The sequence below is a fragment of the Brachionichthys hirsutus genome, chromosome 4, assembly GCF_040956055.1.
Source record: "Brachionichthys hirsutus isolate HB-005 chromosome 4, CSIRO-AGI_Bhir_v1, whole genome shotgun sequence".
NCBI classification, from domain to species: Eukaryota; Metazoa; Chordata; class Actinopteri; order Lophiiformes; family Brachionichthyidae; genus Brachionichthys; species Brachionichthys hirsutus.
Window position 1 is genome coordinate 7215331 of NC_090900.1, and position 15646 is coordinate 7230976.

At 44.0% G+C, this 15646-nt stretch overlaps 1 protein-coding gene across 1 annotated transcript in view; it reads left to right on the plus strand.

Annotated features, from left to right (window-relative positions):
• The window catches only part of sema6a (sema domain, transmembrane domain (TM), and cytoplasmic domain, (semaphorin) 6A), a 46536-nt gene extending 39524 nt beyond the window's left edge, over nt 1-7012 (plus strand). The window contains exon 18 of the mRNA XM_068760624.1: nt 5760-7012. Within this exon, the coding sequence (XP_068616725.1) occupies nt 5760-6928 (1169 nt within the window). The 3' untranslated portion in view covers nt 6929-7012. The remainder of the gene's footprint in view (nt 1-5759) is intronic.
• The last annotated feature ends 8634 nt before the right edge of the window (nt 7013-15646 follow it).

Sequence of the window (15646 nt, forward strand, 5' to 3'; positions counted from 1 at the left end):
ATAAAAAAATAAAAGAAGTCTTGATAGCCTGATCTTCATCTCACTTTCTGGCGGGTGATGCCTGTCAATACCAGCAAAAATGCTTGCAAGCTATTCAAAAGCAGTGACTCCATCTTGCAATGTGTACAATAGAGCAAAGTTCATGTACAATTATGCCTGATTATAGAAAAAACTACATAAAGGTCAAACTAAATCCAAAAGGAACTAATCCCAATTGAAACCAGGGAGCTTTGAGTGGCCTTTTTTTTTAAACGCCCTTCCTACTTATTGGCCACACATGACTTTTCAGCTGTATTTCTTCTACGGCTAATGAGCAGCTATATATTGAGGGTAACCCCAAAAATCTGTGTCAAGACGCATTTGGTTAGTGATGTTCAACGACTTTATATATATATACAGTATATATATATATATATATATAAAGTTGTTGTGATTTGATTCAACAGTCAATCACTACAACCTCTCACTCATATTCTTGCCATTGTTACACTTCCATTAATTTAAACAACCAAGGATTTGGGTTTATTATGTCATATTTAGAATAATTCTGATTGGCCTTTGTGAGGCAGATGAATAATCCTTTGCTCATTGTGCGTCACGGCACAAACAGTGGACGGGATGATTTCCACGCATCACACACTTCTTTTACTGACGTCAAGGCCTGAGCCATTCTTTTCTTTGGTGATTAGCTTATTGTTCTCTTCTGTTTTCTGCACACACACTCTCCTCTTGCTGTTCCATTTTAATGTTTAGGTTATATCTTTTAGAAACCACCACTGGTTCTGACAAAAGATTTTCTTTGTGCTTTTTGAGACTGGATCTCTTATCACAGCAACTCATCCTTATGTGCTGCCGAAGCTCGTCTAACTGCCATTATTCCCAGAATTTAAATGGCCGCCTTCACAGTGCCCGTGACTGAGCTGCTCACCAAGTCGACGAGCTGATCCATTGTTTCTTGCAGCGCTACGATGAGCTCATTGTGTATTAAAGCATTTTGCATGTTGTCTGCATTTATAACACATATCGTAACGCTCACGGCGCTTTCATCATCCATCCAGGTCTGAAGCTTGCAGCATATTTTCAGCAACAGATAGCTCATCATGATTGACCACTAATTAATAGGTCAGCATTATAGAAAAGAAAAACCCACAGGACTTCAAAGAGTACAGTTTTTCCAAGACATGTTTCATGTAATTGATGATTCACAATTTACGCACTGCATGTAAACACAACAAATTCATGCTGCTGTTGTAAAAGTATTCTCTGTAATACTACAGGTGTTAGAACCATGAATTTAAGACATGGTGAAAAGTGATTGTAAGGATAATTAATTCAGGTTTATTTCTTGTGAGCATTAAATGCTTGGGCTTTTGTATGCAGAGCGATGGATAGGTGTAAGCTTTATAATATCTTAGCCGACTCATCCGTACGCTGCACGCTGAATTGTGCTTTTCTGATAACTTATATTGCTTCTCAAAGTTTGTGCCCTAACAGGAGATTAAACGGAATTTAATGCATTTCCTTCATCAGCTAAACAAGCAACGCTCTCATTAAATGATGACAAAATGCAAGTCTTGCATAGCCAATCAGAGGTCTCTCTGTGGAGGCAGAGCGACTGCGGCAGGCACGTCCTGCTGCTCCACTTCAACTGCGCTAAAGCTTCAGCTGACGAGGTCCGCCGTTCTGCCTGTCAACAGGTGACACTTCAGTGGGTGCATTGAGATTGGTATCATATTGCAGACACTGCCTTTGTGTCTTCAGCCAGAGGTTAGAGCCCTCTCCATAACCTCCCTGTGATGCTTAACTACCTTTGAAGTTTTGCCTCAGCACCGGCACAAAGACAAGCTCTCTGGGCTCCAGTCGGTTTGTGCTTCTGAAGAGATTAAAAGAGAGTTTGAGTGTCTAAGTGTGTCAGACACACAAAGGGAGTATTCAAGTTCCAGCCACAGCAGATTAGGGTGTGTCTGATTTGCAAGTTGGTGTTGCCGACCCGGGCTGTTTTGACAGTAAGAAATATCTGAGGTATGTGTCTAATATCTGAATGTTGAGACCCAGCGCAAATTCAAATCAATTCAACCACGGAGAGAGGCGTCAAACTGTAGGATGCCTCGTGATCCATTTCTGGAGGAGAGCCAGCGTTGTACCAGTAACCATGGAGATGATAAATCACATCGTAACTCCACCAAAATGACCCCTTTACATTCAACTTTTTTGTTGAAAAAAACTTTACAAGCTTCCTCTGAAAGTAGGTTCCAGATTGCAATCCTTTTAAAAATGTTACCCTTAAAGTTGCTCTGTTAATTGACATGATTCTGAGATGCCTCATTTGAGATTTGAGCCAGTTAAAAGAAGATAGTATACACAAACGTTATCACATTGAAGTGACGAGGGAAATCAGCTAAAAATGGAAAATGCCTTTGGCTTGTCACAGTTGACTGTCAGCAATAAGCCAAAGCGCCACTATTCATCTTGGTGCAAATTGCAATAAGATAACCTTCACTGAGCCCAAGGCAGGAGGGCTTGGCCTGGTGCATACTGCAGTTCTTATGAATCGGTGCGCACAAGGATCCTTTCTGTTAAATGCAGAGGAAAAACCTTTCTGTCTTTGCTAATCTATTCTCGTGTAAGTGAGGCCTAAATCAGACCGTCCGCGACCTCCAACTGTTTTCAAGGCCGCTCTGTAACAGTTTGCGACTCTTTTTTAAAGATAGCAAACAGGCCTTTATAAATGAGGACCATGATTCAAAGGACCCAAGTCCTGCGGTTTGATCGAGACATCTCCAGAGTCCTCTACCTTTACTGTCTTTGATGTTAGCACGGGAAACCGTTCCCTCATAAGAAAGATGAAAGTCTGCAGGTGCCTCTCGTTCTTTCTTGCTCTTCCTTTTGCATTTTACCAAAGGCCCTGGGCTAAGGACATTCACTGAGTGGGGAGTGTGTGTGTGCGCGAGTGTAGCATGATTGATGAATGAAAGGGAAGTGAGAGAAAGAATGAAAGGATTTATGAAAAGATGCAGGCATGCACCACAGGTTAAATGGAGCTTTAACATCAGATCCCACGCCTGGAATAACAGACAGAGGCCAGATCCACGGTTCAGGATTGGACAATCGTTTGGATTTGATTCTCTCACTCTTTATTTGCTTTATTTAATTTTATCCAAATCCAGAAGTTTAATCGACAGTGTGTTCACATTTAGCCAGGATTATGGAACAAATGACAAGAGATTTGTTCAAGTGTTTTATTTTCCCTTTGAAACGCGTTCGGTGATTTTCACAGCTCCTCTCCTCAGGTAAAGCTGCCTTCCTCCCGTTTCTCCTTTTTGTTTGCAGCGCTTAACCCAGCAGCTCTCAAGCAACACCCGTCGCCATTGTCGTTTCTCCCCAAGGACAATGGCACTTGAGCACCGCAAGATTTTAATTATAGTCTTCCAAGTTTCCAATGAATTAGACACTTACCATAATGGAGCTGAACAGTGCGAAGGAAAACACCCAGAAAGGACTGTAAATTCAGGGAAGTGATTTGTTTTCATGTGAAGGAGATAAGAAGCAGAAAGTCAGGGAAGAAATAAAAACTCAGTGAGGTGGGAGAATGTCAACAGAAAGAAAGATAGCGCCGTGGAAAAGTGTCTCTCATACGCAGATGTTAAAGAGTGAGATGGGAAGCAGATGTTTCTTCAGACAGAAGGGCCGTTTAGTCACACAATTCACAGGACTGCAAGTCAGACCTTAATGCTTCTCTGCAGATAACTCTCGTCGCTCTCACACTAGCCGCACCTCAGGGCACGTCCTCGATAAGAAACGATTTTGTCCAGAGAAGCCATTTTTAAACCTTTTTGTTTAACTCTATGTGAAGCGTGGCTGAGCTATGTCTCGTCAGAGCGCCGTTAAAGAGAAGTTTTGTTTTTACAATAAATGAGGAATGATCTGAGCAGAAATAAGTGCACCTTTTTTAATCTGGGAAGACTGATTCTCTGTCGCTGATGAAGTATGACTGCAGTGAGTGAGGATTATAGATGTTTGTTTAAGAGAGCCTGGATTTTGGTTCCACAAGAGCAGATTACCTTGTTGCCTCGGTGTCTGTGTTATGTCTTGCTGCGAAGCAGAAAGGGGGATATTCTCTGAGTGCATCTGCAGTGACACAGCTGAGATGAAAAGCCTTAACACGATTACAAAGCCTTTTTAGGATTTTACTGAATTGATGCAACCAACAGTTCATTTTATGCTCCTGCTTTTGAAAAATGCAGAGCAATTTGAAGCATCTTTATGATAATCTCCACAAAAGAAGCTATTTGTTGAAAATGTGTAGTCTGTTTTTTCTTTTACTGTTGTCATGACCCCAAGATGATAATAAGGGATTTGCACAAAGCTTGATGGACGGATGAGTTGTGTTGCCGGACCAGCTGAAGACATGTAGAATTTGTTTTAGTTCAAAGTTCAAATAAAATAAATAGGCATTATAAATAATGTAGAATCATAGGACAACTGGATTTTTTTTTTAAGAATATAAACCCTCAAATTGGATGAATTAGGTCATTCTTACCCATTTTAACCTGGCTTAAGATGTTAAACGAAATCATATCAAAATGAATTTAGAACATAGAATCCGTGCAAACATTTGGTTATGTATGCAAACTTGAATTCCATTCACACAAGTTCAAACACATGCGGTGTCTCTCCTTATTTATGTCCTACAGCGTGTCTGACAGCTTCTATTGCTTTTTATACTTTACGGGGGTTTTTTTGGTTGAAGTTTTTACGATCTGCCCGGGATTCCTTCAGAATGCACAATGAATTGTAAAATATTTCACGTGTATGCCCTCTGAAGTGAACGAGTGCCGTGCACACGTGTAACTGGCTCGTGTTATCAGAACCACCGGTGCACTGTGGGAGCTTTTTACGTGAGAAGGCCCACCTGCCTAATCCTCTGTCTGCGGTAACTGATCTGCGTTGGCCACAGGTCATGTGTGAACCTGCTATAAATCTCTCTACTGTGGACTGGCGTGTTTAACCTAAGGAGCTGAGTGCTGCTTTATGTGTGTGTGTGTATATACATCAACAGGATGGAGACGGTCACCAGTAGAGTGCGTGGATTGTTATCAAACAACTTGCTGCTCAAACCCTCCCACCACTAGAATTCATCGTCTCTGGTTTTATGGAATTACCCTTTATTCGTCCGTATCGCACGGCGTCTTAAACGGTGTGAATGTGCCACTTTCCAGACACTGATGATCCCACGCTCATTGGATTTAAGGCTTTTAATGTATTCTACGAGATGCATGAGATTGGATCCATTTATGAAGATTTATGAAATGTCTCCCATTTGCATCTGAGAAGAAAGGTTTTGTGCATTTCACGCCCATTTATCTGCACTCGTATCTTTTTTTTTTTCATTTTAGCAGAGGCGGTTTATCTGGGATTTAAAATGTGAATCATAATCACCCCCCCAAAACACATTTTGAGTCTAAGATTGGATTTTGGGAAATATTGAATGTTGCTACTTCAAGCTACCCTGTGTGTCTGTTTGGAATGCTCTGGGATAATCCCATCTTCATTTGCATGTTTTTCAAGGACTTATTTCAGGTGCTAATCGTTTTACCCAGAAAATATATTTAACTTATTGAAATGTAAAACAGTTTTACGTTTTCCGGTGTGAATAATGAAAGTGTCTTTCCCTCCAGCTCTTTGAAAAGTTTCCAGCAGCGGAATCATCTTTCCTTTCCGTCTGCCGGACTGAATATCATCTCCGCGTCTCTTTGCAGGTGTGATCCGTGAGAGCTACCAGAAGGGCCACAACCAGCTCGTCCCCGTGACCATGTTGGCCATCGCTGTCATCCTAGCCTTTGCCATGGGCGCCATCTTCTCTGGCATCATCGTTTACTGTGTTTGTGACCACCGGCGCCGAGACGTGGACTTGACGGGCCGCAAGGAAAAGGATAATCACAACCTCCACTCCCGCCGTGGATCGATGAACAGTGTGACCAAGCTGACAGGCCTGTTTGAGACTCAAGCCAAAGATGGCCGCCCTGAGGCAATCCTCACCCCTTTAATGCACAATGGGAGGCTAACGGCGAATGGAAAGATGCTGATAAGAGCGGACCAGCACCACCTTGACCTTGCTGCTCTGCCAACACCTGAATCCACCCCCATGCAACCACGCCGTAAGCCCAGCCGGGGCAGCCGAGAGTGGGAGAGGAACCAGAACCTTATCAACGCCTGCACCAAGGATATGGCGCCACTGGGCTCCCCTGTTATCTCCACAGACCTGCCACTGAGGGCCTCGCCGGGGCACATACCCAGTGTGGTAGTCCTGCCTCTGCCGCAGCATCAGCATCAGCATCAGCACCAGCCTCATCTACAGCAGCATCAGCAGTCCTACCAGCATGAATATGTGGAGCAGCCGCACCATAACGAGCTCAGTATGGGCCACAGCGGCATGGACGACCAGGGGGCGACCCTGGAGTACAAAACCGTCAAGAAAGCCTGTCACAACCTCAACATGGTGGATCCAGATGGGGCGTTGCCCCCACGTGTACCCCAACGAGAGGCCTCCCTCACTGTCCCTCCGGCTGTCCCACAGATGGGCAAGCGGCTAGAGGTCCACTCATCGATCTACGGGCTGCGGAAAGGATCAGGATCTGCCGCCTGTGGATCCTCCGCCCTGAAGAAGCACAACACCAACTCATCTAACTCCTCCCATTTGGCGAGACAACACAGCTTCAGCCGCGTGGAGACACCGCCTCCCGCACCGCAGAGGGTGGACTCCATACAAATGACAGCACAGGGCATATCTCTGTCACGGCAGCCCGGAATGAGCTCCTACGGTTCACTGCCTCGAACGAGCATCAAATATCTCAAGCCTGATGTCCCCCCCAAACCCTCAGCAGTGTCACTCTCAACAAAAGTCAAATCCAGCGACTCCTGCACATAGTGCTGGTCAGCCAGACAGTCCAATGTGAATGGACAGTTAGTGAAAGTTCTCTTCTGAAAGAGATTTAAAAAAAAAAACAAAAAAAAAAAAACAGGGAATACTGTACAACATGCATCTCCTTTTAGTGTTTTTGTTTGTTTGTTTTTGGTGTACAGTACAGTGGAAAACGCGACACTTTTTTTTTAAGGAAACACTTTCTTTTTATATAAATATGTAAATATAATACAAATGGTCGTTGTCATTTGTCGCTGTCATCAAGCTAACGCTCTGGCTGGCTCCCAGTTTCTCTGTGAACACAAGTTGGAATGCGTGCTGCTGAAAGACAAGAAGACGACGCTGTCCTGAATATTTCATCCGACCGCGCCCTGTAGCATCCAACACGGTGGCTCTTTTGTTTCCTGGTGTCTTTGGCCACTGCGACTTGACTTCATACGCAATCATGCTGGTGAAAGCACAGAAGAAGACAGATCTAAGAGTAATCGTTGTACAGTGCTTTGAGGACTGGGACATCTGACTGATAAGAACTCGCAGAGATCGAGCTGAGACTGAAAGGATGGACAGCCGGCCGCCTGAGCTCTGTGAGAACCTGTGAAACGCCTCTCAGTGTTACAGCAATCAAGTCTTTCCTGTGCTCGACTGAAATCCTTGGCCAGAAGAAGCGTCTACTGTACTGGTTACCGAATAACACATGACTGTTAATACTAATAGCGTGTTGTATTTATTTTTATGAAGTGCTTTTGGAAAAAAAAACACATACTTTTTAGGCTCACAGAGAGGGGGGGGGAGCGAGCGAGAGAGGACAAGGAACAGATCTTTTAATATTAATTAATCAAGTGTGAGAAAAAGAAAACATATTTAAAGTCATTAAACTGGAGCCTGTCGAACTTCCTTGATGACTAAAGGTCCAGCAGGTCTTGCTTTGCGCTCGGAGGGACCCGCAGCTTGAGAAATACGTTACCTCAGTGAAGAGGAGGAGATGTTTATTTAAACTGTGCCAGGCAGGGACGTTTACTTCCATGGACCAGACTTTTCATTGTTTAGAACTTTAGACCAATCATAAGAAGAAAAAAGACTCCTCAAAACGTGCATCTTCTCCTCGTATCAGCGTCCTCCACCAATCAGCACTGTGGTTCAGCCGGTCAAATTTGTCTTGATCGGTTGCTGCTGGCTTACTGGTGCCGTCAAACTTGCTGTTACATGTTGCAACTATAAGAGGGACATCTGCAGCGACACACACACAAACACACACACAAACACACACAAACACACACACACACACACACAAACACACAGGCAAAAAGAAGATGGTCTGGATGCGGCGTCTTTTCCTGCGTCCCACAGATGAGCAGGTGAAAAGGTAAACGGTATAAACATCTGTATCACCTGCTCACTTTTCCACATGTAAATTTGTGCCTTACACCCTAAAGTAGTGACAATGTTTCCTTTATCAGCTGTTAACTTTGTCTCCTTGTAGAAATGTATTTTCTCATGTCATTATATTTCCCTGATTTGATTAAAAAAAAAAATGCAAAGAAGGAATGTAGGTGTTATTGTAATTCCGGTCCCTAGACATAACACACAGTCCAAAGGAATTGAGGAAATGGGATTCCCTTTCTTCTTTCACACACACACACACACACACACAAACGTTTTTGTGGTTCATTTCTGATTGTGCCATCGATGCGCTTCTCTGTTGTGCTGACAGTATCGACAAAGACGACGTGACTGTTTTCATATTTTCTACGATCTGTCCTTGCATTTGCTTTTCCTTTGTTGTTGCTTGTTGGTTTGGAGCGACGGTCGATTGACTGATTAACGGAGCAATTAACGCTTGTTACTTGAGAAGGCCAACGTATGTGCATCCTTCTGGAGCGCTGCAATAATAATGCAAAGTCACCACTAGCTCATTTACAGGATGACCCCCCCGGTGTTCTAACACAGTTCTTGTGGGCATCCTGACACGATGTCAGCAGACAGTTCCAGAAACAGGCTGGTTCCTGTGAAGAACGTTGACAATTTAAAGCAGCATTAATGAAAAGGGGAAAAAAGTACATTATTTAACCCCCTTTTTTGTAAGAGTTTGAGGAAGTGTAGAGAAAAGTTTTCTTTTTTACTTCATTGTCTCGTTATGAGAGTTTGGACTAATCTGACCTTTTTTCTTTGGCTTTGGCTTCCTTTGTACTTGAGGATTTTTTTACTGAGCGCCCCCCTCCAGCACTAAAATCGCCAGAGCACTCCCTCCTTGTTGTCTATGTAGATAATTAAGTGTTTTCTTGATATCCAGCTTTTTTCTGTTTCTCAATGGAGGAAAGCCAACTATTTCTCGATCCACAGCTGACGTGAAGAGGATGTGTGGGACCTGTGACCTGACTAATGTGTACATAGATGCTTGCAGATCACATGGTTGTGAGCAACACACTATTCCAGGGATTGCTTTACAATCTGATCCTAAGGCCGAAGATGAGCATGCGTGTTAGCTCCAGAGTTCTGAATACCACTGCTTGCAACCCTTGGTGTGTTTGGAGTGCACAATCCAGCTGGAATAGTGCTGATCTGTGACTTCCGATCCAGTAGCTCTTCCCAGAGGATTGCCTCGTCTTCAGAGAATGGGAACAAGGAAATCGTCAGAGGCTTAAATGTCAACATCTTTGGTTTAAGTCGGTTTAAGTTTCTGCTAAATCAAATTGGGTTTTTTTTTCTGGGGTTTGAACCTTTTAAAGACCGGATTGGGTTGGACTGTGAAGGTTGCTGTGGACAGTGAGGTTCTTTGGTGTGTGTGTGCCTTTTTTGTCCGTCACCCTTGTTATAATGCACTGCTATGAGTGTAAACCCTCTCCTTCTCCACTTCTCAACCTTTTGGACTTTGTAAGCTTTGTAAGATATTGTGACGTCACAATGTTTTTTGCCCTACTTGTTTCACTTCCTTAACATCTGATTCACAGCTTAATGTATGTTGTAAAGAAAAAAAAACTCTTTAATTTAATGCAAAATGTAATTAAAAAATAAAATAAAATACTTGTCAAGAAGCTTTTTATGTCCTTTTATCTTTTATCGAAGCCAATTCGAGCAGGAGACGAGACCCAAAAGCACAGCTCTTGACATGAGGGGGGGTTAAAAATTGTGGACCTTTGGTGAATTAACAGTCTGATAAAGGATTGAATTAGAAATGCAGGCCAGGTCAACCTGAGTTACACACGGATACTAGAAACTGCACAAGGGATTATCACAAATGCACGAGGGAATGAGAGCAGAGAAAACAAGAGGCTCCATATTTGTTCCAATCCCTTTATGCAGCAGTGAAGTAGTTAATAGTCTATCAGTCGATGTCGGGTTCACGTTAGAACACCCGGTATGCTCTTGTTCGCAGCTCTTGAAAACAAGACTTGTCGCCTGCAGTGCGTCAGCGCTGACTAACCCTGAGCAGAGCAGCCTGAATTTTAAATGGACGTCTCCGGTTTCAGATGTTTACACATCCTCGGTGTCACTTTGTCAGGAAATGTGGTGCCGGCAGGTAGTTTGAGACTCACGCCTTTCATCCTGAGGCAAGCATCAGATAACCAGGATGTGGCGCTGCTAATGAGGGCCGATACTGCGCTCACAATGCTGCATTGTGCATCTGCATTCAGGCATTCAGATGATGGGTGTGCTGCAGAGAGATCCAGATATCCATCGAGCACGAGCAGAGCACAATCACGTCTAGTGTGAGCTGCCGTTATCGCAGACTTAGTCAGAGTGCATCTCTGTGACCACAAAGGTTGGTATTTACGGGGTCAGAGGAGATGAACGCTGTGTCATTGCAGGTGGGGCGGGTTCGATGGAGGCCGAGATAGAGCGAGGAGCCGTTGTGATGACAGACGTTAGAACTCCTGAAGCACAGGGTATGAACACCGACACAACCTGCTTCATGAAAGAACCATTGGTTGGGTCTTTTTGCACTTCAACAGTTTTTGCTGGTATAATTTTGTCTACCTACTAATTTTGCAGCAGAGTGAACATAATTTCTTCATTCAGAGAGAGCGAGGGGGGGGGGGGGGGGGGGTGAAACCGTGATGAAAGATTTCTGATTCCTCTCGATTAAGTCTGAACTGCTCTGTGATTAGCAGCAGCTGGAGCCTCACCTGATAATCTATAAATCAGCAGCAGCCTCTCTGGCTCTTGATCTGACACGACGACCGGTCAATCCACGAAACGGCTCGTCAGCCTGCCAGACTTTCAACAATCCCCTCAACAACAACGGATAACCAGCCAGCCGGCCGCTAAACGCCCCAGCCACGCAGCCATTCATGCAACGGTCAGCCCCCCCCCCCCCCAGCCCAACACATCTGTAATCCACCCCGGCAACGGCAGCGCTCATTTTGAGTGCCCTGCAATCTGTGGTCAAAGTGAGATTAGTCGTGCGTTCTCACCATCCCATCCAGCGAGCATTCAGCTCACTCTGCAGCTGCCTCTGTTTTTAATGACTCACATGCTGGCTGGTTTGGTTCTGATTTTAACACACAAAATACAAGGAGGCAGACACACACACACACACAGAGGAGCCCCCCCCATCAACACACTGCTAAGTAATGTGTCGATGGTGGATTAATGTGACTCTATGAGTCATTAATGGAGGTGAACAGGCCCATTAATGCATAATGGTCAGTCTCCATGTTGGTTGGTTTGTCGTTAATGTGTCATGCTATAAGTAATTGTGACCTTCATAGAGGAGTCTCTGTTTCAATACAGACTCGTGTGTGTGTGTGTGTGTGTGTGTGTGTGTGTGTGCGTTTTAGTCCATTGCCTGTTAAATCTGCTCTAGCTGCAGTGTGTTATGATTTGAAGTCATTTTCCTGCGTGTGTTTCAACAGGGTTTGATGAGTTTACATTTCCAGCAATCTCAACATGAGGATTTAACTCTTTGGTTTTTTAATTTTAGTCAAAATAAGTAAATGTTCTTTGTGGGCAGTGTCGCTGGGGAAGGCCACATGTGGACCTTTATTTAGGTAATAAGGACATGAAGAAATGATGTCAACAAATCGTATTATTTGAGATCAGATAGTTTCACATTCACTACTCACTGAATAATGAAGACTGATATCTGTATAATGAGACAAATGTTTCCTCAGCTGACCCGTGGTTTCATTCTGTAGTGCAGCGGCACGCCTGCTATACTCTGCATTTAAAGAGGCCAGTGGGTGGTGGAGGAGGGTCTTATGGTGATTTTAAACCTTTAAATAAATCTAAAGAACAAAAGAATGATGAATCAGCAGTCACCAGCTAGAAAGACGCCTGCTTCTTTCTACATCTGTTTCAAACAGGGAACTACAAATGTGGTAGTTGAGCTACTTGAACCTGTCCCTTTGTGTCAAGGCTGTGTAAGACATCACAACGTGGATGTTTAAATCTAATTATGAGGGGAATGAGCTGCTTGGCGGAGGTCTGCGCTCCCTGAGTGTTTTTTTTTTTATTATTGATTTTGGGGGTTTTCCCTTTGCGTGTTTGAATCATACATACAGCAGCCACTTCTGGCTCCGCCTCCTGTCTTTTCCTCAGAGTCACTCAAATATAACAAAATACTGATTTGGCATAACTGAATCTTAACCCCAGCCTTAATCCACGCTTTCCTGAGGGTCTTTGCGTTCTAATGGAATCCAGCAGTATTTCACAATGCTTCCTGTGTCTTCCTATAAGTCTTCTGTGCTGAACAATATTTGCTCCACTTAATATTAACCTGATTAGTTGCTGAAGTAATCTGGACGCTGGCCAGCATTCACTGCAGACTAGAGCACACTTTATTACTTAATCAGATGAGCAAAAGCACACCGGAGACATTTTACCCTTGTAGGAAATGCATTAACTCCTCTCACAGCGCAGCTGCGCTGAAAATACTTTACAGGCATTTAGGCGGCCTTGTTGCACAAGGGAAGGCGTAAACAATGAAATAGGCCGACGTGCTGCTGACACCGTTGACTGAGAAATCCTGGCAGCCACAGAGCAAATCAAGTCCCAGAGACTGACTTTAATGATGGCCATATATCCAAAAAGGAGCAGAATAAACAAACACCGTTATGCAGTTAATAATCACATGACTGACAACACGCCTTTCTGATTATATAAGCGCACCTTCATGCACCTTTTAAAAAATGTGGCCATATTCATTAAAGATTCAAAACACGGGTCATTCCTGATTCTCCTTTAGCAGCAAACCTGCATTTGCTCCATGAATTTTAACCAGGAACCCATTAAACGCTACCTGAATGGGACTTATGATATGATGGCTCAGTGAGAAAGAAAGACGCACTGGAGGGACAGGTTGCACCCGAACGCTGTCGCAGTGATAGCGGGCTATTCTTGTATGATTTCTAGCGCGCTAAAGCATGAATCATTCAGCTGAAACTTCTCAGAAGAATCCAACAGAAGACTCTCAGCGAGGATTCACAAGAATGAGGGCGAGAGCAACTGTCTCTCACGCTTTGGAAAAAAAAAAGAGGAGAAAGAAAAGCCTTGGGCTGTAAGGAAGCAGCAAAAGGAGAATACCTTTGAGATTCCAAGTGGCAGAGTGAGCTGGGAAAAGAGCCAGGACTTGTTCTGCCGCTATAAGCCTTGCACAGCATACATTGACAATGAGCAAAGGGAGAAATTGGCATTGGGAATAAGGGCAAGATGGTGCAAATCTGGAGCACAAAAAGCTTTAGGGCGTGCGGTGCATGCACCCGTGTAGCCCTGCACACACACATGTAGTAGAGGCCGGCACCGTGCGCAGGCGTTATAAAGGACGGCTGTGGAGAATGACTGGCAAAGGGATCAAAACAAAGCCTGTGGGTGATGTTGGAGGGGAGCTCAGGGACTTAGGGTGGAACTCTACTCCTCCCCTCACGGCCATATGCACATTCAGCTGTGCACACACTCACACACACACATATGCAAGAAGCCTATATAGGAGCATTATGCACATAAGAGAAGGGGAGATAACCTGAAAAAGGCACACCACCACCAGGACGGGAAATTCACTCGCTCATGCAAGCCATCCACACACACATAAAGCTCCAACCGGCTGATATGGTCAGAAGTGCAATGATAATCCTGTGAAACCGTTTGTGTGTCGAAATTTCGTTTCAGCGGCCAGGAGAAAAAAACTCTGTAAAAGTTGAGAGAAAGTGCCAATCAACGTACCACAATAATCTACGGCCTGGTTTCTTAAAGCTGTCAGCCTCTTTGAGGGCTGAAAATAACAATAACGCGGCTCCATCCAATTATTTCAGTTTCAGGGCTTTTCAACATTTCCTGTAAACATGCCTGTTATTTTCATCGTCAGAGTTTTGAGCTAGAGATTGGCCCACTCAACGCGCCCCGTGGCTCATACAGTGTGTGTTGCTTACCGGTGGCTACAAGAGACCATAATGCATTACTGAGACAAAGTATTATGAAAGATTTTTATCCAGATTAATTTTGCTACCTTGTATAATCTCACCATAAAGTGAGTTATTTGTTTATTCAGACCAAACCTATGTTAAATTACTATGCAACCAATATTCTGAGAATCTTCAAAGATCTAATTGATACATTTTTAAATGATACCCTCTCACACTGAAGGCTTCTTCGTCATCAGAACTTCCTTTATGGAGCTTGTCCTAAAACTTGGCCATTTAAAATGTCAGCGGAAGAAGTCGAAAAAGAGTAGCGGGGAAAGTCTCACCTTCCACTCAACCTGTTTTTGGCCGCTGTGACATGTGATAAGAGCGTAAACATTCAGGTGTGAGAGATGACTCACGCTTGTTAATTTACGGACAGGGTTTCATTAATCTTCTCTAATGGAGGGAATCGATTTGGTCATCTTCTTTAGCTTTTCTTACTTATGGCCTTTAACATTTTACGTCACCTAATGGCTCAGTGTGATAATCATCTCTCTGGGCGTCTAGATCTCACCAGGGCTTTCACTTTCCCATGGAAGATCACAATGTGCCAAATATAGAAGATAATGTTGATTATATAAATTGGCGAGAATTTGAAACACTTTGTACGTTTAATGTAATCATCTCTTCCTGGTAACATTCCCAATGTGGCGTTGGGCATATGGGGCTAGACGATTGTTGCCAACAACGCCACTTTAGGACTTTCAACCCAAAGATCTATTTTGTGTTCCTTTGGTTCCCAGCTCGTTTTAGCAGGTTTCCCACCCACAGGTCCGCTCACAGTGAAAACCAGCACGGCAGTTAATAATTCAAAATACTTATTTAAAACTCTAAAAACACTTCCTTAAAAACACTCTACAAACAAAGGAAAAGGAGAGACGAGGCAGCGACAGTCTACGGCCAACCTGCCTTTGACGGGGAAAACACAAAGACTGGAACGAGGGAAGGGAAGCACCTATATACGCCCCCCCAATCAGTGGCAAATGGGCCACAGGTGCTCCCTCCCACACCTGCCTGCCTAATTACATCCCATCCGGTTACATTCCTCCCCCCCTCCGAGTTATCGGTGCCCCACCGATAAATCATAAATTAATACCAAAAAGGTTTTATAAAAAACACAGACAGTAAAAAACCCGGCGTTACCCGAAGGTCAGCGTCTGAGCCCCAAATACACCTGCGTACGCCACAATATGCGGCCCCAAAAGAACAGCCGGAATGACCCTCAGTCTGTTCTTCCCGCTGGTGATTCCCTCAAATGTCTGGCTCTCACGCTGAGCCTCGCCTGGTTGTTCCCCGTCCTCCGAGGGGCATCAGACACAGCCACGCC